This window comes from Neovison vison, chromosome 3, assembly GCF_020171115.1.
Source record: "Neovison vison isolate M4711 chromosome 3, ASM_NN_V1, whole genome shotgun sequence".
NCBI classification, from domain to species: Eukaryota; Metazoa; Chordata; class Mammalia; order Carnivora; family Mustelidae; genus Neogale; species Neogale vison.
The window spans coordinates 41,547,634-41,567,510 of NC_058093.1; the positions used below are offsets into that span (position 1 = coordinate 41,547,634).

General features: G+C 49.6%; 1 protein-coding gene across 1 annotated transcript; it reads right to left on the reverse strand.

The window, feature by feature from the left end:
* Positions 1-1,586: 1,586 nt before the first annotated feature.
* On the reverse strand, positions 1,587-18,350 carry LOC122902439 (Holliday junction recognition protein). The gene is made up of 9 exons (XM_044241896.1): positions 18,232-18,350; positions 17,782-17,848; positions 15,254-15,309; positions 12,450-12,552; positions 9,950-10,011; positions 8,396-8,488; positions 7,299-7,377; positions 3,960-5,523; positions 1,587-1,850 (listed from the first exon to the last, which is right to left on the reverse strand). The coding sequence occupies exons 1-9, from the start codon at positions 18,325-18,327 to the stop codon at positions 1,814-1,816; spliced, it is 2,157 nt and encodes a 718-aa protein (XP_044097831.1). The 5' UTR covers positions 18,328-18,350; the 3' UTR covers positions 1,587-1,813.
* Between the last annotated feature and the right edge of the window lie 1,527 nt (positions 18,351-19,877).

Genomic DNA, 19,877 nt, shown 5'->3' on the forward strand with positions numbered 1-19,877 from the left:
TAAGAGTGGGACTGTGGGCTGTTCCACCACGACCACTCAGGGCAGTCAACACCCTGGGCCCACTGGTGGGAGAGGGCTGTGGGTCAGGGCAGAGAACCATCCGTGTGTGCAAGCCTTCCTGGACAGTGGTTTTCCAGTTGTTTGGTGGCTCCCGTGGGATAGATCATGACGGTGTTTCCTGCCAAGTGCTGAGAAGCTCTCGATGTGGACAGACCCAAATGCCACCGATTAGGGCAGGATCAGACATGTCACTTGGGGCAGGTGTGGAGGAAAGAGCTTTGGTGGCATACAACCAGGCTTTATCCCCTTCATGCCTGCGCAGAACATCTCTAGAGTGTTTGTGGACCTAAATTAGAAAAGCAAAGATGCAAGATGAAAGAGTATTTTTAATCCTGAGACTAGATTTTCTCTAAAAAGTTTACAGCAGATGCCAGAAAAAAATAAAGGGTTAGGCTATCTGACTGTTAAAATGTAACTTCTTTACAGTAAGGTGCCATGGAGTTAAATGACACATCACAGACAGAAGAAATTACTTGCAATTTATTCCAGACCAGACCAGATTGGTTTGTGTAATTGAACTGGCAACAAGGACATACCCAGATTAGTAAGAAACAAAGCAAATGAAAATCCAGTTCCCTAGAAACGCAAACTGCCATACGTTTCACAAACCAACCGCCCCCCACCCCGCCCCCAGAGTGGCGCCCACGGGTGGCAGTAATGGGACCTCTTCTATTACCAGACTGCATACCGGAATAGCCATTTGGGAAAGCCATTTGGCAAAATTAGAGGAGTTGAAGACACCTATCCACGACTAGCTCACGTCTAGATGTATGCCACACGTAAGCTTACGCATGTACTCGAGGATCGCGGCTGCACGCGTCCTTAGCAGCAGACACCCAGCAGGAGCGCAGAGGAAACCAGCTACCTAGAATCTTGATATGTGATACCAGCACCCATCAGCTCCTGGCAAGCGCGAACACCTTTTGGTGAAGCCAAGACGCGGAATACGTGTAGTACTAAACTGGGCATGTTAAAAATACCTACCATCCCACATATAGTCTATGGCATCCTTTATTGGCAGATCCTATCAATTACCCAAGACCCATACCTGAGCTCTTCCTAGCTTGCCTTCTTCTGCTAGGTGACCCTGCTATTCCAGCCTCTCCAGCAGAGAGAGAGGGCCAGAGAACAGTAGCACAGGCCTGCTGGGTAGGAGGCAGGTGGTGTAGTGGGGGGTTGTGGGGCGGTGGCGGTGTGAGCAAATGCTTTGTCGGGGACGCTGTGTGGTTGCAAGGTTTGGAAACATCCCAGGACTATCTGAATACAGCACGTTTTCAGCTAAAAACATGAATATGTTAGTAATTACTTTTCAGGGATGAGCTAATGTTTTAATTTTCTACCTGCTAGCATAGAAGAGACCAGGTCCCTAGTTCTGAATTTAAACCTTAAACCCTCATGTCTGGGGCGGACATGGGTTTTAGAGCAAACAAGGTTCTCTAATGACTGGGAATGGAGAGCTTTCTGAGGATGTGTGTACATTTTAAAAAGAACACACAAGGAAAATAAACCCATAAAGGATCACATGAAACATTTTAACTGAGCAACTTTATTCAAATAATTTCTACACCAAGAACTCAGAGTCATTTCAAAGGGACAAGTTTCACTGAAATTTGCTTTGAAGGGCAGGTAAGTGAAGCCAGCTCTCACATATTCTTGAGGATTAAACATACACAGAGTACAGGGGAAGAGGGACAAAGTCTTAAAAAATAACTTGGCTACACATCTTCAGCTTTCAATTTTTCTGAGTACAAAGTCACTTTTCTCTTCCATCTTGAAAGGTTTGTTCTTTCCTTTAGAAAAAAAAAAAGGACAAGGAAAATGATTTCAGTAAAATTCCACTAGAATTCCCATGCCACCAAAACCTTAACTGTTCTGTATTTATTCCACTGCATATATATCTAAGCATTTGTGTGTTCACTATAGAAAATGTGTCAAGGATGCAAAAACCCGCCCAAGGGTTACCCACCTCCAGGGAGCAGCGCCATCTGGTGGTTATGCCCATGAACCAGGTGGTTCCTGGCCTGGCATCAAGGTCCTGGGCCGACTCAGGATTCTAGAGAGGCTTTAGCTATTGAGCTACACTCCCTTATTTATAGAGTAAGAGACAGAGCCTGCCTGTTGGATGAGACCTATCTCATTAAAGGGGTCGTTGCAGATTAAGGGAGGAGGCGGTGAGAAGGTTCTGCACAGCCAGACACACAGAAAGGGACTCAGACGTCAGCTCAGGAAGATCTGGTCCATTTTCTCAAGATTTATAAGTAGAAAAAAAAGAAAAATGTGGAAAATGGTTAAGTGTGTTCATGACACAGCATTAAGACGGAACTGCGAGAGGCCTCCAGGGCGTGGCCACCGTGACTTCCCAATTCCAGGGAAGCCGGCCCCACAGAGGGCTGAGCTCTCCTCTGGCTGCTCCACTGCCAGGCACAAGGCATTACTCCTCGCTGTGACCTTGGCAGGCCCTCACTGGGCAGGTGACCGAGAAGTGACTGCCAGTCATCGAGAAGGCGGGAAGGGTGGGTCGGCTGCAGTGGAGGTGGAAGAGGGCTGGGGGAGTGACCCTGCTGAACTCCAGGGGCTGGGTCAGCAGGTGGCCTGACATGGCAGCAAATCTGGGGACGAGGTGGGAAAAGCCACAGAGGTGAAGCTGAGGGACAGGACAATGGAGGGGACAGGTCAGGAGCAACAGAGGCCACCGCATGGTTAAGGCCCTGGGACGTGGCCATCAGGGGCACTGGTGGACAGTGGCTTCAGTGGAGGACAAGCCAGACAGCAGGCTGGAGGATACAGGGGCAGCCGGAGGAAGTGGAAGCAGAAGGAAAAAGACCAGACCATGATTCTGACCCTGAAGAGGCACTGGCTCCTACGGGTTGTGTTCATTCAGGAAGGACCAGTCCTCTCCTGCACCCAGGCCCACCTGCAGCCAAAGCCCTCTCAGGTTTTTGGAAATACTCTCTGAGAGTGGGGCCATGTGGGTCTGAATGCCGAGAAGCGTGAGTTGGCAAAGGCAGGGAAGGACCAGTGGGGTCACTCAGGGGTGGGGACAGTGACAGCTCAGGGCTCATCCCTGAGAGGAACGCACAGGTTCCTGGGATGGGTTCACAGTGGGGAAAAGAGAACATGGCATGTTTAGGGGAGATGGGGTCCATCTGAACGGCCACTGATGGGGGGCCGCCCGTCTGCTTGGGGCTAGGAGGGAGGAGGAAGGTTTCAACACGACCTCACTTGCCCACACCACCAATGCATAAAGCCACAAATGTGCGCTCATTCAGGAGAGTCTCATTGCCCAAACCCCAGCCTGGGGACACTGAAGCGTGCGCTGGAAAGCCTGGGGCTCATGGGAAAACGGTGATCAATCCACCGTGCCTCGCCCCACCCCGCCTTCTTGCATCTTTTCTCCCGAGAAAGAACGGCACACACGCATTCACATGTGACTCAAGTGCCCGCACGAACCAGACTGTAGGATGAGGTGGGACCTCTGTGCCGAACACTGGGTCACAGAATAGCAGCAGGTGGCCCAGGCCGGCCGCTCCTGCTGTCCCCGGCAGGGAGTCCAGAAATAAAAGGAAAGTCATTATTTGCAGATCAGTTGTGCTTTAGGACGTATGTTTTTGGAGTAGGACCAGGAGAGGCTGGGAAGGACACAAACTGACAAGGACAGACCGAGCGCACTACTAGTGAGGCTTCTTAGAAAAGTCCCCTAAATGCACTGCCGTGGGAAGTGTGAAAAATGTTCCCGCTAAGAACCCTTTCAGCCCCCACCTCGACACATCCCACCCACAAACAGGTTCTGGATATAAATGCTCATTTCGGAGGAAGGAAAAGAATTTGGGGGAAGTTTGGAAAACGAGCATAGAAGAATCCTCCTGTAAAACACCCATATTCGACCCACAGAAACGCACCTTCTTTTGCCAGGGGGGCTGTCGGGAGCCGGCCTCTCCCCTGGCCCTGGGATGGCGTAGCCCACCACACGCGATGGATCCTGGGAACTGGCCCACTGTCCATACAGCAAGGAATCTGATAGTCGGCGTCTCTTTGGAGGGGACTGGTGGCCCCTTGTGGCAGTGTGCACGAAGCTCATTGACGGCTGAGCCTCAAGTGCGGTCGAGCCCAGTGGACTTTCCATGCTCCACTGGGGTGATGCTGACAGCTTTGGGGGACCCTGGAAGCCACAGTCTGGGTTTGCTTTTTCCAATGCACCTCCTCTGGGGTACTGAACTTCCAGGCTTGCTCCACCTGGAGATGTTCCAATACGTAAAGGTGCCTGTGTCTGCTGCAGTGACTGTTGGCAATACTTTTGATGAAGCTTGTCGAATTTCTCCTTTATTTCATTGTAACGATTCCTTCCACAGCTGGGAGGCTGTCCGCCAGCTACTGATGTGGCTTTGCTGGGAGATACGGACTTTCTAAGTATTTCAAGATGGTTTCCTTGAAAAAGGTCAAGGGTCTGCTCCGAGTGGCCTGGGCTCTGCACAGAGCTGGTTTCTGAAAGCAAGGGAGGCGAACCCCTCACTGGCAGGGGTTCGCTGTTCCATCTCACTGTTCCAATAGCTCGTTCACCCAGGTCTTCAAAAGCCTCCTGGAACCTGCTGAGCCTGCGGGTTTCTAAGCCCCGGGGGCTGCAAGGGCTCACTGGACCACCCCTGTACACAGCCACTGCTGAGGGTCCTGGAAGGGAAGTCAGGCAGGGCTGTTTCCCAGGGTTTGGGCAATATTTCTGATGAAGCTTATCAAATTTGATTCCAATTTCCCTGTAACGATTCCTTCCCTTGTCCCGCAGTACTCTTGGTCTGGAAATGATTTTTACAGGAGAAATTAACCATTTTAGTGCCATAAGTCTATTTTCCTGACCAAGATGATGCATTGTACAGGTTCCTCCATAAGTCAATGAACACCGAGGCATTAAACTCTTCAACCCCCTAAGCTTCTTCCAGCGTGGATCTAATTTGTGGGTCTTGGGTTTGTTGACTTCAGGGAAAGCTTTTTCCAATTCTACTGCTGCCTTCTGGCCAGAAGCATCTAGAAAGTTCTCGCAATCTCTTAACACTTTCCCGTCCTTCAGTGGCTTGGAACAGGATGGGAGTGTCTCCCGGGAAACACTTTGAGAGAGCTCGGCTCCCCGGCACTGTGTCTGGTTCATTCTGTTCTTACGCTTGTGCCTCCTCCTGGCGCTCCAGCTGTGAGCGATGAACGAGGTTTTGGTAGAGATGATACACGCCGGTTTTGTGCTTAGCAGCCGGCTCATCGAGTGCAGCATGCCGGCATACAGGTCGCTGATGGTCACGTCACAGATGATGTCAGCCTCCAAGGCCGGGCTGCTTGAGCGGCTGTGCCCCCCAGCCCCCTGGAACGTGAGACTGTCGCTTCTAGGCACGAGGGCCAGGTCTGCTGGATCACACTCCCCGGGCCATGAAGCCGGCTCAACTGGGCTACCAGGACTCCTTCCGGACACATGACCACGGCTTCCTGGAGAAAAACACACACAAGGTAAAGTGCCATCATTCAAGATAGTGCGAGACCACAGAACTAAAGGGTGGATGGGAATGAGGCTTCTTTAAGCAAGACAAAAAAGAGGAAATTTCCATGAAAATATAGAACTAGATTTTTCTCAGAGATTTCTTTCTAGCTCTCGAACTTAAATATCTACTCTCCCCACAAAACTTCCCCAGTGGGGTCTTCCTTCCCCAGGTGATGGTGTGCACGCTGGATGCCTTTTTCAAAGTCTCAGAAGAAACCAAACAATGACACTGTTTACCTACAGGGCTGGGGGGCAGGGAAGACCCAGGACTCCCGGATACACCTCTTCATACAGACTGGACTTGCACATGTGCCATGTTTTATGTATTTAAAAAATAAAATTAAACCAACGAGGACAGGGAGAACTCTAAAAAGTGAAAATAGACCCAGAAAGCACTCAAGTGCTTATCAAATTTATGATAACGGCAGGAGGAAAAAGAAATCAAATGATTTTGAACACTGTACTCAGAACGGACAGCCTCTGGGACACTGCGTGAGGATCAAAGAGCTGCTTCAAACTCTGGAACCTTCTTGAGTAGGTTGTCGCGCAAATGATAGCGGGAGCCGTGACTCTGAAACAGCTCTGCACCGCACGACCAGCTAGACGAGCAGAGGGTTTGGGCACTGGTGATCACAGGGGCGGGGGGGGGGGTGACTATGGAGTTGGGGTAAAGGCACGAAGTGCTTAAAACTGACGCGGCAGGCAGGAGGACACAGAAATCCGTGAGGGGGACTCCTATGACCTGTGTGTGGGACAACTTGAGCACCAGTGGCTTCTAACATGAGCTAATTAAAATAGAAAAAAAATGTCCAGGAATTCTTATTGCTTCTATAATTTTTTAAAAGTAAAACCATGTGGGGATAAAGGAAGGAACAAAATTCAGGAAAGAAGTGAGACAGTGCTTGTTTACAGAATGCCAACAGGTGCACCCGGGGGGAATGGCAGGACCAGGATAGGGGGCTTTGCAGCACCGACTCAGGCAGGAGTTGGGGCCGGAAGCCAAAACCATGGGGTGGGAGGTCTGTGGGGAACCAGGTGATCTCAGAGGGGCACCCACAGATGACTCTGAGGAAGTGAGAAACCTGGGAGGTTCCTCCCTTAGCCAAGTGCCCAGTCTGGAAAGTCACTAACAATGGGACAGAGTGAAGGGACGTCCTTGGAGAACACACACCATCTCTGCATTATTTTTGCCAAAAATGTTTAACATGAACTTAACCTGGAGGAAGTCCAGAGAAGTCCAAACTGAGGTACGTTCTGCAAGACTACCAGTGGCCAGGACTATTCATGAGTTAGGAGATGGCCCAAGAGCCTTCTGGCCTGCACAGGACAGCTCCACCCAGGCCTGGGGTTTCCTTGTTCTTAGCAGACCTGCCAGCACTTAGGGACAGCACAGATGTGAACGCTGGTCGACGGACACGGTGCGTGGGCATGGGGGCAGTGGGCGGATAAGAAAATGCTACAAAATGTGGATTATTACATGCAAACAAAGGATGTTTATTGTAGGAGTCCTGTGTTTCTGGAGATTCAAACATTTCACAACAGTATGTTGGGATAAAGAGCTAATTAACAATTAGCACGCCACAGTGCCAGAGGAAAAAAGCAGTCTGTTAGTTAAATATGAATAATTTATCTATTAAGTGCTGGTCTAACAGTTTATGTCAATGAAACATTGCACATAAGCAGAAGGGACATGGTTCACGCCAAGTTTCTATGTCACACTCACCATGGACAGACTCAGCAGGTGAGGCCAAGGAAGGACTCAGTGTTACAGGGGTATCCTCTCCAACTCCATCGTCAGTACACTGAAATCAAAGCATATGATTTAACACGTGGGGGTGTCCTAAGCTGTCCCCCACCACCAGTGCCAGGCCCCGCAGGATGGTATGAGAGCTGCTCTTCCCCATCCACAGGCCGTGGGTCTGAGCTCAGCAGCAGATGTGACAAGTGTGACCACAATCCCAGTGGCTGCAGCCTCCAGCAGTGGTGGGAGGAGGTGTCTTAGTAAAATCTGGGAGCTTGTCCATGTGACCCTCAGGGGACTCCCCCAAGAGGGTCACTGCTGCCACCCATCTGCCAGGACCCCATCCCCCGCTGCTCTAGGATAAAGGAAAAGGCCATTTCCAATAAATCCACCAATTCAATGGTCCTCGGCCATGGCGTTCTCACTGGTCAGCAACACAATAAGAAAAAGTACATGTTCCCGTGAAGTTTGCTGCCTTTGAGATAAATGATTCATCCCACGTCACTTACCTCCTAGTTACTGAATATGAAAATGTCCTTTTATGAGAAGACCCTGACAGAACTTGGAAAGCTAGAGCTGGTGTCCTTGCTCTGTCAGACGAAGCTCTGGGAGACTGGCTGTGGGGGAGCGTGGTGGACACCCACCCTGGGCAAGGGCCCAGTGGGGCAGCCCAGACCTCAGCATAGAACCCCCCCGTGACACAACCGCAGGTCAGGTGCAGAGGGCACTTGCTGCCAGTGCCAGCCCGGTCACCCCAGAGCCACGGGGAGCGGGGAGCTGTTGCTTCCCCATCACTACCCCAAGGTGGGGCCCCTTAACATTTCCGTGAGCTGCTCCAGAACAGAGGACGACGGATGATGCATCCCACGAGCTTCCCTGATCCCTGCTGCCCCCGAGGACCTGGAGCGCTTCCTCAAGGAAAGTGGAAGTCTGCAAGCCTGGGAATGATATGGTTGCTAAACACTTGCTTGGGAGGCTCCTTCTGGGTTCCACAGAGAGTGAACAAGAAACTGATTGGTGGGCCTCCGTGTGTCTCTAGGATTCAATTATCAGAAGATGCATGCCAGGAAGCACATTACCTCTGAACGTCCTTCATCCTGGAGCAGAACATCCACCTGGGTCAAGTATTTCCTCCTTAACTTGTTTTTCAAAGGGCTCCAAGGCACTGCAGGCTGATACAGAAGCGAATCAGTATTCATAAGAGCTTTTGGGTCTGGATGAACTCTTGGGTGCTGGAACAAACTGGCAAGTTCATTAACTACACATCAGTAAATGAAGTTCTTCAAAGTCACTTTTCGCTCCTTGCTGTTAGTGCAAAGTGGTCCAGATCCTCTGAAAAGCCTCTGGACCCAGAAATCGAACTTTTGAATCATTTACCCAGGGGCAACCATCCAAAAGAAAGTAAAAAAAGACAAAAAAAGAGAAGTCTGTGGAGGCTTAGGACAGCATTTCTAGAACAGAAAACAATTTAAAACAATCTGAATATTCTTAGGTGAGTTCAGGACTCAACTGTGAGAATCAGCCCTGATCAGTACATTTACGAGAAAAGATGTTCAGCGTTTTGGCTAAGGAGGTAGAAGAGCGGCCTCTCCGTTCCCCTTCTGCCAAGCACAGGGGAGAGGGTGTGTTGATCTTCACCCTGTACCGGAGTGGGAAGCCAAAGGAGGATAAGGGGGATAACACAAACACACATTGTCCAGGATGTTTCTTTTTTTTTTTTTTTCTCCAATTTATTTATTTTCAGAAAAACAGTATTCATTATTTTTTCACCACACCCAGTGCTCCATGCAAGCCGTGCCCTCTACAACACCCACCACCTGGCACCCCAACCTCCCACCTCCCCCCGCCACTTCAAACCCCTCAGATTGTTTTTCAGAGTTGTCCAGGATGTTTCTTATTGCTGGGACCACCTACTTCCCCTTCACTGCCACCCCTGTGTAACACTTCAAAAAGTACCCTCCTTCTTCCCCCAGGGTCACAGCCTATTCTAGTTAGACACTAAAAAGTCAAACTGGATTTATGGCAAACTCTGGATGAAAACAGCAATTTTAGGGAAAAACCCAAATGCAAGCTCTTCCAGCATCTGACACTGGGACCAGGAAAGACACCCCACTGGACTAAGTTCTCTGTGTATTCTTGTGTATCCCAATGGAGGGAAGATGAGATCGGATCCTAACAGGTGAAGAGACAGGTGGTTCTGGGACCACTGGGCCACTCTGGGTGGCAGGCAGATCAATGGCCTGATGACGTGACCTTGTGATGACATGGGCTTCCAAGGGCTGACCTGGAAATACTCCCTGGAAACAACTTCCTTATGACACTGCCTCTCAGGCAAAGGCCAACTTAGAACCTAACTTTCAATATCACGATCAAGGGTATGGGTGCACAGTGAACTGTGATGAGTCACACGGAACATCATCCAACATTTTTTTTAAGTTCAGTAAACCAGGCTTGAACCGGGGCAGTGAAGGCTGCTGCATGCTAGACAGGAGAAGGAGGAGGATCAGAGACGTGAGGGGTGGTATTAGCAAAGAGTGAGTCTAAAGAGGACAAGAAATACACTGGAAATGAGGACATGCTCTTGTATCCCTGAGCTCTGGCTCGGTCCCTTCATTCTAACAGGTGGGTCTTACCATGAAGGACCCAGCAATCACGTCTTCCTGATATAAAGATGCATCATCATTGTTTTTTGAATCTGAAAGCAAAAAAATGGAAATCTCAATCAGCATTTTAAAGAAACCTTGCATTTTCTCTTAAGGATAGTGTTTGCACCATTAGAGTATGTTCTAGAGTGCTCCCTTTAATAAGGACACAGCCATCTGTCGCTGTCCTGATTACCAGCAATGCCACAAACCCATCAGGGCAGGAATATGACTGGAGAAGCAGCTTTCTTTCTTTCCTTCTTTTTTTTAAAAAGATTTTATTTATTGAGTACCTGGTGGCTCAATCCTTAAGCATCTGCCTTTGGCTCAGGTCATGATCCAGGGTCTTGGGATCAAGGCCCACATCAGGCTCACTGCTCAGCAGGAAGCCTGCTTCTCCCTCTCCCGCTTCCCCTGCTTGTGTTCCCTCTCTGTCAAATACATAAATCAAATCTTAAAAAAAAAAAAAAAAAAAAGATTTATTTATTTATTTGAGGGAGAGCTTATGCAGGAGCTGGGGGAGGGGAGAGGGAAAGGGAGAAGCAGACACTTTGCTGAGGGCAGAGCCCAATGTGGAGCTCAATCCCAGGACCCTGAGATCATGACCTGAGACTAAGTAAGAAGCCCAACCGCCTGAGCCACTCAGGTGCCCCTGGAGAAGCCTTCTATCACCTTGAACTCCTTCGATAGCCTCTGATTCTAGGAGCAGAGTCACTGTGGCTCAGGGCTGTTGTCTACCTCCTTGCTGTCTGCTATGTCAGCCACAGTGTGGCCGACGAGCACTTGGAATGTGGCTCTGAGGCTGGGGAACTTTAAGTTAAATTTTATTTAATTTTCAGTTCATTTGACTGTCCACCAGTGATGTTTGCCATCAAATTGGACAGTGCAGCTCTGGGATAACCATTCTAATTATTTCAAGCAGTCCAGGAACTCACGGAACTAAGGATTTGTGGAGTTGTAGTTGGGATCAATGAGTCAACACCTTCATTAAGGTCTTCCTAGTTCTACTTGGCAAGACCGCCCTGTGTTTTCTGAAGGACTGAATCCACTTTTACAGCTGGCATGGAGCAGGTGAGCTGCTGGTGAGAGCTGGGCAGAGCACACGAAGCCTGTGGAGGACCAGTGCCAGCAGGAGATGGGGGTTTTGGGCCAGTTACAAAGTCTAACATTACAGATCTACAGTCTGGTTAACTACTATCTGGAGAAGGGCTGGTGTATGGAGCCTGGGTGAAGGTGGAAGTCTGTTCTGATCTGGGGGTCAGGGGGCTTCCTGGGGGCAGTGAAACACGGTGGGCAAGCCAGGATTCTGCTCTTCATCCCAAGAGCAACATGAAGCCATTGAGCAGAGAAGTGGCATGCCTGAATGGGTGCTGTCGCAGGTGCCAGCAGGGGAAGGGCTGGTGTTGTGGGGATACGGCGGGGCACAGGGGCAGAGCTACACGAGGGACGGGGGAGGCAGAGGCACAGGGAGGGAGGGAGGGGCTGGGTTTCTGGCTCACGTTACAGATGTGCCAAGGGCAATTCTGCTGGTTGACATTTTCAGTTTAGATGTGCCAAGTTTAGACTGAGAAGAGAGGCTGACAGGGTCTGGGCTGGGGGTTGCACCAGAGTGAGGGGCTCAGGCCAATCTCAAGAAAGGGCATCTGGTAGAGAGGGGAGGTGGGATGGCAGGAGGGGGGTGGGGAAGGAAGAAAACCCACAGGGCCGCAGACTAAAGCCAGGATTTCCAGAAGCTCCAAATGCTACCAAGAGGGAAGTGGGATAGAAGCCCCAGAATGCCAATGAGTCAGCAACAGGGTGGCTGGGACCACTGAGAGTTCTTCCAGATGAGAGTCGGGAGCCAGGATGGAGCTGGTGGAGTGCCTGGCAGGTGGGAAGCAAGGGCAGCTCCTCTAAGTTGGGTCGTGAAGGGAAGTCAAACTAATGCAGAGAGAGGGACACAAGGCAGGGAGGCCTGTCAACTATGCTTGACTGTGCTTGAGGTGAAATCTGAGTGCGTTCAACACTGACGGGCTGCACAGGGCTAAGGGAGGCGCCAAAGAGAGAAAGGCAGTGCTGACAGATTCCCCAGAAAACGGGCTGGGTCGGGGTTTGGGCAGCCTGGGACTGGCCTGGGGCAGGGAAGGCAGCCCCATGGAGGACAAAGTGATGCAGAGGCAGGAAGACGATCTACAGGAGTCAGCAGTTAAACACCGCCCTGTGGGGCCAATCTGAAGTCTTGTGAAATTCCTGAGATGTTTTTAAGAGGAGCAATAAGCTAAAAAACGGATGGGAGCGTGTACATTCATTCTTTAAGAAGGTCTGAGCGCTGCTTAGGTGTCAAGAACCACAATGTAACTAAGCAAGATAGAAGGAACTAGCAGGCACTTTAAGATGCTCTTGTTTTTAAAATAACCTTGGAAAAAAGTCCTAGTGAGGGATCTGGACTTCGAATGCTGTACTGGGGACCCGTGCCCCTCCCGAACTTGCCACCTAGCACAGGGACACTCACCCACTGCCAGGACCTGTGTGCCGGGCACGGAGGGAGCTGGACCTCTGGTGCTGGCTTCCGTGAGGCTGCCATCACTCCTGCTGACTGCCTCCACCGGGGAGTCCTCAAAAGCACAGAAGTAGATCAAGACGGGCTCGACTCAGTGACAACACACTTTAAAGCCACAGTGAAGTAACAACCCTACAATCCTCCCTTTAGCGTGAGAGCACAGGGTTTCATGCACTCCTAGAACCTTCCCGCATAAAGGGCCTTGAGACTCCCTTTTGATGGTAGGGCCCCTCCTCAGAGAAGGAACGGCTTTCTTCCTCTGGGTGTGCCTGGGCTGCTATTCCCAGAGCCACTTGGATGGTAAATTGTGGATGGCGAGGGACGGAGTAGGGGAAGCGAGGAGCAAAGACGGGAATGCAGGGGCCAGACCACTAACAGGCCTCGCTAACAATCCTGACGAATGCCATCCGTGGGTTCTCATTAGTAAAATTTGAGAATTCAAGACACCGGATTGGCTAAAGGAGCTTAAGAACTCCCCCGCCTCACAAGAACAGGAGTCAGAGCATGGTGAGGCCTGTCCCTGCAGTTGTCACCTCAGGATCAGGGGGATTTGTGGCTGGCTGTGAACACTGCCTGGTAACTGAATCCTGCCTTAGGGAATGTCGCCCCTTTTGCCTCAGGTGAGGAAGGGCTGAATCACCTGGAACAGAAAGGAAGAACTAGAGAAGCCTCTGGAACTGTTTCGTGGTTGCTGTGTCCGGAGGTGAGGCAGAACTTGATTGGAAAACTAGGGGAGGGTGCCTGGGTGGCTCAGTGGGTTAAGCCTCTGCCTTCGGCTCAGGTCATGATCTCAGGGTCCTGGGATCGAGTCCCACATCAGGCTCTCTGCTTGCCTTTCTGCCTACTTGTGATCTCTCTCTGTCAAATACATAAATAAATTCTTAAAAATAAAACAAAAAACAAAAACCAAACAAAAAAAACGAGGGGAAGCTGAGCCCTGGGCACTGACGTCCCAGCGGCTGGAAGCTCTGGGGCTACAAAAAAAACCTGGGCCTTGTGTTGGAACCAGACTGATAGGTCAACACACATAGCCCACTGTGGCTTACTGCCTCCCACAGCCTCCAGGCACCATCTTGGGGGTGCGGAGCAGCTGAGTTTCTGGTTGTCTGGGAAAAGAAGGCAGAGTTGGGCATAGTCACACATAGTAACTTTGGGGGGCGGCAGAAGTCTGAGTGGTCAGCACAGATGACGTCTAGTTTTCTAATCCTAGGAGAGGAGCTCAAAATTCCATAGATCCCAGGCAGCAGTGCTCCTACATTTCAAGCAAAAGCCTTAAATAGGGGTGCCTGGGTGGCTCAGTCAGTTTAAGTGTTTGCCTTTGGTTCAGGTCATGATCCCAGGATCATGATCCCACACTGCGCTCCCTGCTCAGCTGGAAGCCTGCTTCTCCGTCTCCCACTCCCCCTGCTTGTGTCCCGTCTTGCTGTTATCTTTCTCTGTCAAATAAATAAAATCTTTAAAAAAACAAAACAAAACAACCTTAAATAAATGTGCAGATGAAAACACTTGGCTACCCAGGCCGTTCAAATACTGGTCTGATAGGTGGGCATCATTATTAAGCATAATTTAGAGTGCAAATCCTTTGACCTGATGATCGCACCTCCTGGCGACTACTAGATAAGGGCTAGTATAGGCCCTGGGAAAACGCAAAGATGGTCCTTCAAGGGGTATTTATAACAGGGGTCTTATAAAGCTCAAGGGAACACAGCCATGCCTGTTCACGTATGGCATACAGGAGCCTTCCCCTCCTAATACAGAGCAGAGTAGCTGGAAATACACAGCCAGCAAAGCCTAAAATACTTCTCATCTGGCCCTTTGTCAGAAGTGTGCCGATCCCGGTTTATAATAAAGGAAGGTGCAAACAGCTAAATGCCTACCCATGAGAGCAGTTTTGAAAAAAAGGTAATTGAGTGATACAACAGATGATTGAAAAAAAATGTTCACAACATATATTATGTGGGAAAAAGAGGTGAAAAACGTCTATAATATAAACAGGAATTATATTATACTAAAATATCATGAATGACTGTAGAAGTTAGGTTGATTTTAATAGTTACATGTATCTCTAACATTTCTACAACCAAATACATGATGTGTGTGATGAAAATAATCAGGAAGAAATTTTATTTCAGAATTCCTGTTAATGGTTCAGGAATCCTAACCTGACGTTTTCATTCTGGGGCACAGTCTTCTTGGCTGAGAGGCAGTCATTAAGGGGATCCCAGACATCCTTACAAAAATTACCGTGGCAAGACTCTGTGGGTCTCCCGGCGGGAAGGCAAACTATGTTGGCTCCTCCCATGAACATAGCAGGCCACCTGTCTCAGTGTCCACAGATAAATTCAGGAAAACCACACCAGGGTTTTGGAAGGGACCTCCACGGGGGAAAGAGGCGTGATCCTGCACCCTCTCCCTAATCTCTTCCCTTTGCAGAAGAGAAAAGAGGCACGTTTCCTCAAAGCAACTGGTTTGGATCTTTTCCGTAAGGACCCAACAATGTAAGCTCACAGCTATGGCTGCAGCTGGGGCAGGAACGGGTTTCTCCCTCCAGCCAGCCCTGCCCATGGGGCTGCTGTCAAGAGCCCTTCAGCCTACAGCAGAGGAAAATGGGTAGCTCGGGTGAGAAAGCCAGAGATCAGGAGCCCTGCAGTGATCTCTGGGGGATCCCGGCGCAGCCACAGCTGACCCACACCTTCATTCACATCGGTATTCCTGTATGGCAGCTTGTGTTGGCGGTAAAATTTGACGTTAAATACCTGGATGTGTCCTTTGTTTCTCTCCTTTACCAGTCCTCCACCCCAAATTCTCAATCCTTCAGAAAAGAAATAAAATTAAAATTACCACATAAGCAATCCTGACTGCTGAATTTCTGTTCAATCTGTGTCAAAGGAAACCAAAGTGGCAGGCAAAAGACAGATACAACACTGAAAGCAAGCCTTACTTCTGATATTCTGTTGTTTTTCATCTTTGTGGAGTTGAAGGTTTTTTTTTTTTTTTAAATTAAAATTAGACAAACACCTGTCGTTAATGACAGTCTCCTATCTAGGAGGCAATAGCTCATCTAGTTTTGTCATTAAGCCAGAGTTAAATGGGGTTAAAGAACACACATATGCCAAGTATTATCCTTAAAGTAGATATATTGAGAGTAAATTATATATTACACGTAGATCGGAAGCACTATTTGAGGGCAACCTCTCTACCCCATGTTCGGAGTGCTTTCTGAGGGAAGTCTACCAGTACAGAGCAAGGCCTAAGCATGTGGGTGAATGCTTAGATTTGGGAGTCCTGCCACTTACTAGCTAGCAGAACCTGGGCCAGAATACTTGATCTCTTCCTAAACCTCCATTTGCCCCCAGGTAAATTCAAAGTGAATAAGGGATCGTTGGGTTGAGATGGTTGCTAATGATGATACACAGTGCTTACAATGATCCAGGCTCTATCCCAAACACTTCCCACATATATCACATTTAGTATTTAAAACTCACATCTATGGAACTTGTAGAGAAATCCTAACTCTCTAGGAGGCTGGCGCTCACCAAGTTCACTGTACAGATGGAGACACAGAGGCAAGAAGTAGGTCAAGTCACCAAGTCCAGGCTGCTCAGGCTGTGCAGCCAACTGGTGGGGCCAGGCTGTGAATCCAGGGCAGTGACTCTCTGTGCTCTTGCCCACTGCACCATGTGGCCTTTCCAGAACAGACTGATGCTTAGCAAATAAGCTAACTCAAGTTAAGGCTTTGCTGGTGTGGCAAAGTGACATGGGGCTAGTTCCCTAACCTCTTTCTGCTGCATCTCTGCTATGAAACAATGATCCTAGGACTAGTACCTACCTCAAAGGGTTGCTGAGAATCCAAAGCATGAGACTCTCAGAAGCACAGGGCACACGGTTAGTGGTCAACACAAGTTAACAACTATTATTCCCCCACTGTCTTCACCACCATGAGTGTGGGAGTGTTAGCTACACTCTACATCCTGTGCTGTTGCCTTATATTGGGAACTTCTGCCGCAAGGTGGTCCGCTAGTTCTAATCAGAAAGTACCTACTCCGGCTAAGCAATAGGTCCGGGGAACCGCATTATCATTAGCCAGGAGCTCCTGAGATCCACTGAATCCACACCTAGCATTGCTGCCGGAGGCCCCAGGAGTCTGTGCTATAACAAGCTCTCCAGGAGGCCTTAGTGCTCTGAGTAGGAGTGCTGTCAGGCTGTGTAGATGCTTCAACTACTGTTCTCCTCAAACTGGAGTCAGAGTGGGCTTCACTCTTGGAGTCAGTGGCGCTCTACTAGGTATGTGGAGGGGCCAGAATGCTCCAGACACTGCCTATCCTTGCAGAGACGGTGCAGAAGAACAGAGTGAAGCCTGCCCATGGCACCCTTAGGAAAGATTCCTACATGGCCCTGTGTCCTGCCCTCAGGTTGGATTTGTCATCACCTGTCTCTATACTTCATCTTACTCAAAACGCCGGAAAGCGACTGTCATTGCTGGACAGAGACCAGAGAGTAAGTGAAATCTGGAGCCGGAATATCTTAGCTTCTGTCTTCATAAACTTTTCACCCATAGGTGGCTGGCTCAGCTAAAAAGGCAGACAGCTAACCCTTTATTTAACTTCAGAAGCTGGCCCTACGAAACTTCTAGGACCTGCCTGTCCAGCGCACAGCAGAGCTGGATGTGAGACTGGCCTTCACTAGTGGGTCAGAATGAGCTGGGAATAAGACTGAGTGGGCGGAACTGATGTCTTCACCTAGTTAGCAAAGAGAATCCATGAGAGGTAAGTCAGCTTACAGCATCAACCACTAAACAGAACGGCTCCTTCTCGTCACTTTCCGAGAGCTCTGAGCCTGAGGACAGTTAATACTCCCAGTCAATTAGATCAAATAACAGTCAATACGAGTGTTTATGAGGGCCGGCCCCGTTCCAAGAACTCCACAAACACACTCATGTAACTTCAGACATCCCCACGAAGTAGGTATAGTCATCTTCCCATGTGACAGATGAAGAAACAGAGACCCGGCCTCCACTGTTAAAGCAACCAGCCCAAGTGGACAGAACAAGCGACCAAGCAGGGGCAGGCATCTGTGGGTCTGCAGAATTCTGTTTTAATAAGTAATTCTGCCGGAAATAAGTAATTTAAGGAACTTATAGGTTCAAGGGAATTCGTAATGCTTTAATTCCTACAAGGTGAGCACGGTTTATTTTCATGAGAGAGCAGGGACGGCATTTCGCGCTCTGGGAAGACACTATTCTGTTCACACGCGTAAACACTCAGAAGGTGGGGAGGACTCGTACCCTGGGGTGTCTCATAGGTCAGGGTGGACATCTGCACCAGCGGGGCATCCTCGAAGGGGTGGTTGTACTGCGGGAGAGACAGGGCATCTCGTCAGGTCCGAGGGCCACGAGGAGGCCCTGACCCGGGCGGAGGAGGCGCCAGCGCGAGGCTGGAAGAACCCCCCCCCCAAACTCCCTCCCTCTCCCCCTCCCCCGGAAGTTTGGAAGAACCCTCCTCCACCCAAGCTCCCTCCCTCTCGCCCCCCAACCACCTCCCACTCCATCCCAGCCCCCCAGTCCCCTCTCCCCAACCCCGCTTCCTCCTCTACACCCCCGTCTCCCTTACCCTTCCCGATGGCCCCGCGCTCCGCCGCCTCCATCCTCACCCCAGCTCCCAACCCCGTTTTCCCCCGTCGGCCTCGCGCCCCTATCCCCCTCTCCAGCGGGCCTGTGGGGGGGGCGGTGCCGTACCTTTTCTATCAGTCGCTGCATGTGCCTCTGGAAGCGTCGGCGGCTGTCCCGGAACTGCCACATTAGCGCGTCCTCCCCGAGGAGCTGGTCCTCCATGGCTGCCCGAGACCCACACCCGACTCCAGCCGGAAGCTGAACGGCAGCCCCTCCCGCGGCCCGTTCAAATAGCGACTCCCGCCCTTTCTGCCTGCCCTTCCAACTGCCTATTGGCTGGCACGGAAAGATCGGGTGCTGACTGGGCCTTTCAAACATAACTACGCGATTTACGTCCGGCCAATCCACGCCCGCGTTTCCGGCCCGCCCCTCTTCGCCTCCGCGCAGGCGCAAAAAGGAGAGGGGTGGGGTCTGCCACCACGCCCGCGTTGGGAGATGGGCGGGTGGTAGGTCTGAAGGTGAAGTGCCTGTCGATGGGCTGTGCCCCTCGAGAATTTGTTGTGAAATACGTGTGCTTCTTTATTTGTGCACCTGAGATGTCTGGGTGACTTGCAGGGGAGGAGGGGGGCGTTTCGCCTCAGTGTAGGGGCCGCCCTTCGGGTCGTGCGCTGTTAGGACCTGGGGAGGGGCGTCCAAGAAAGCAAACACCAAATTACCATTACAAAAGAAGGAAAGCGAATACGTGTTTAAGAAGAGAAAAACCATAAATATCACAGGATCCAAGAAAATAATGTATTTATTAACGTCCTGGCGCACCTTTTTCCCTTACATATTTTTGAGTGCTTACTCAGCCTCTTCACGGATACTAATTCTGTAGTATTTTCTCCAGAGAGAATGGAAAGATGATTCAGCCTCTCGTATGGCTGATATAATTTATTTTATGATTGCTATTTTAGTTATTTTATTCAGCTTCACAGCTTGGCCATATTTGTGTGCTTGTGCTGATATTACCGCAGTGTGTGACTGAAGGGGGGGGCGGTAGCTAGACTTAATACTGGACAAAATCAACTCTTAAACAAAGACTGTAATAAGAGACAAAGATGTTACATGACAAAGGAGTCGATCCATTTAGAGGACATTACATTTGTAAATATGTACGCACCCAACATAGCACCTGAACACATAAAGCAAATATTAACAGACTGGAAGGGAGAAATAGACAGCAGTATAGTAATAGAGTAGGGACTTTAATATTCCACTTACATCAATGGATATATCACTCAGACACAAATCAATACGGAAACACTGGCCTTAAGTGGTGTGTTAGATCAGATGGTTTTGGATATATACGGAACCATCCATCCAAAAGCAATAATACACATTCTTCTCAAGTGCACATGGAACATTCTCCAGGACAGATTGTATGTTAGGCCACAAAACAAGTCTTTTTTTTTTTTTTTTTCCTTTCCACAAAACAAGTTTTAATAAATTCAAGAATATTGAAATCATCAAGCATCTCTTCTGACCACTGAAATTAGAAATCAATTATATGGGGCGCCTGGGCGGCTCAGTGGGTTAAGCCGCTGCCTTCGGCTCAGGTCATGATCTTAGGGTGCTGGGATTGAGTCCCGCATCGGGCTCTATGCTCAGCAGGGAGCCTGCTTCTCTCTCTCTCTGCCTGCCTCTCTGTCCACTTGTGATCTCTGTCTGTCAAATAAACAAATAAAATCTTTAAAAAAAAATAGAAATCAATTATATGAAGAACACTGTAA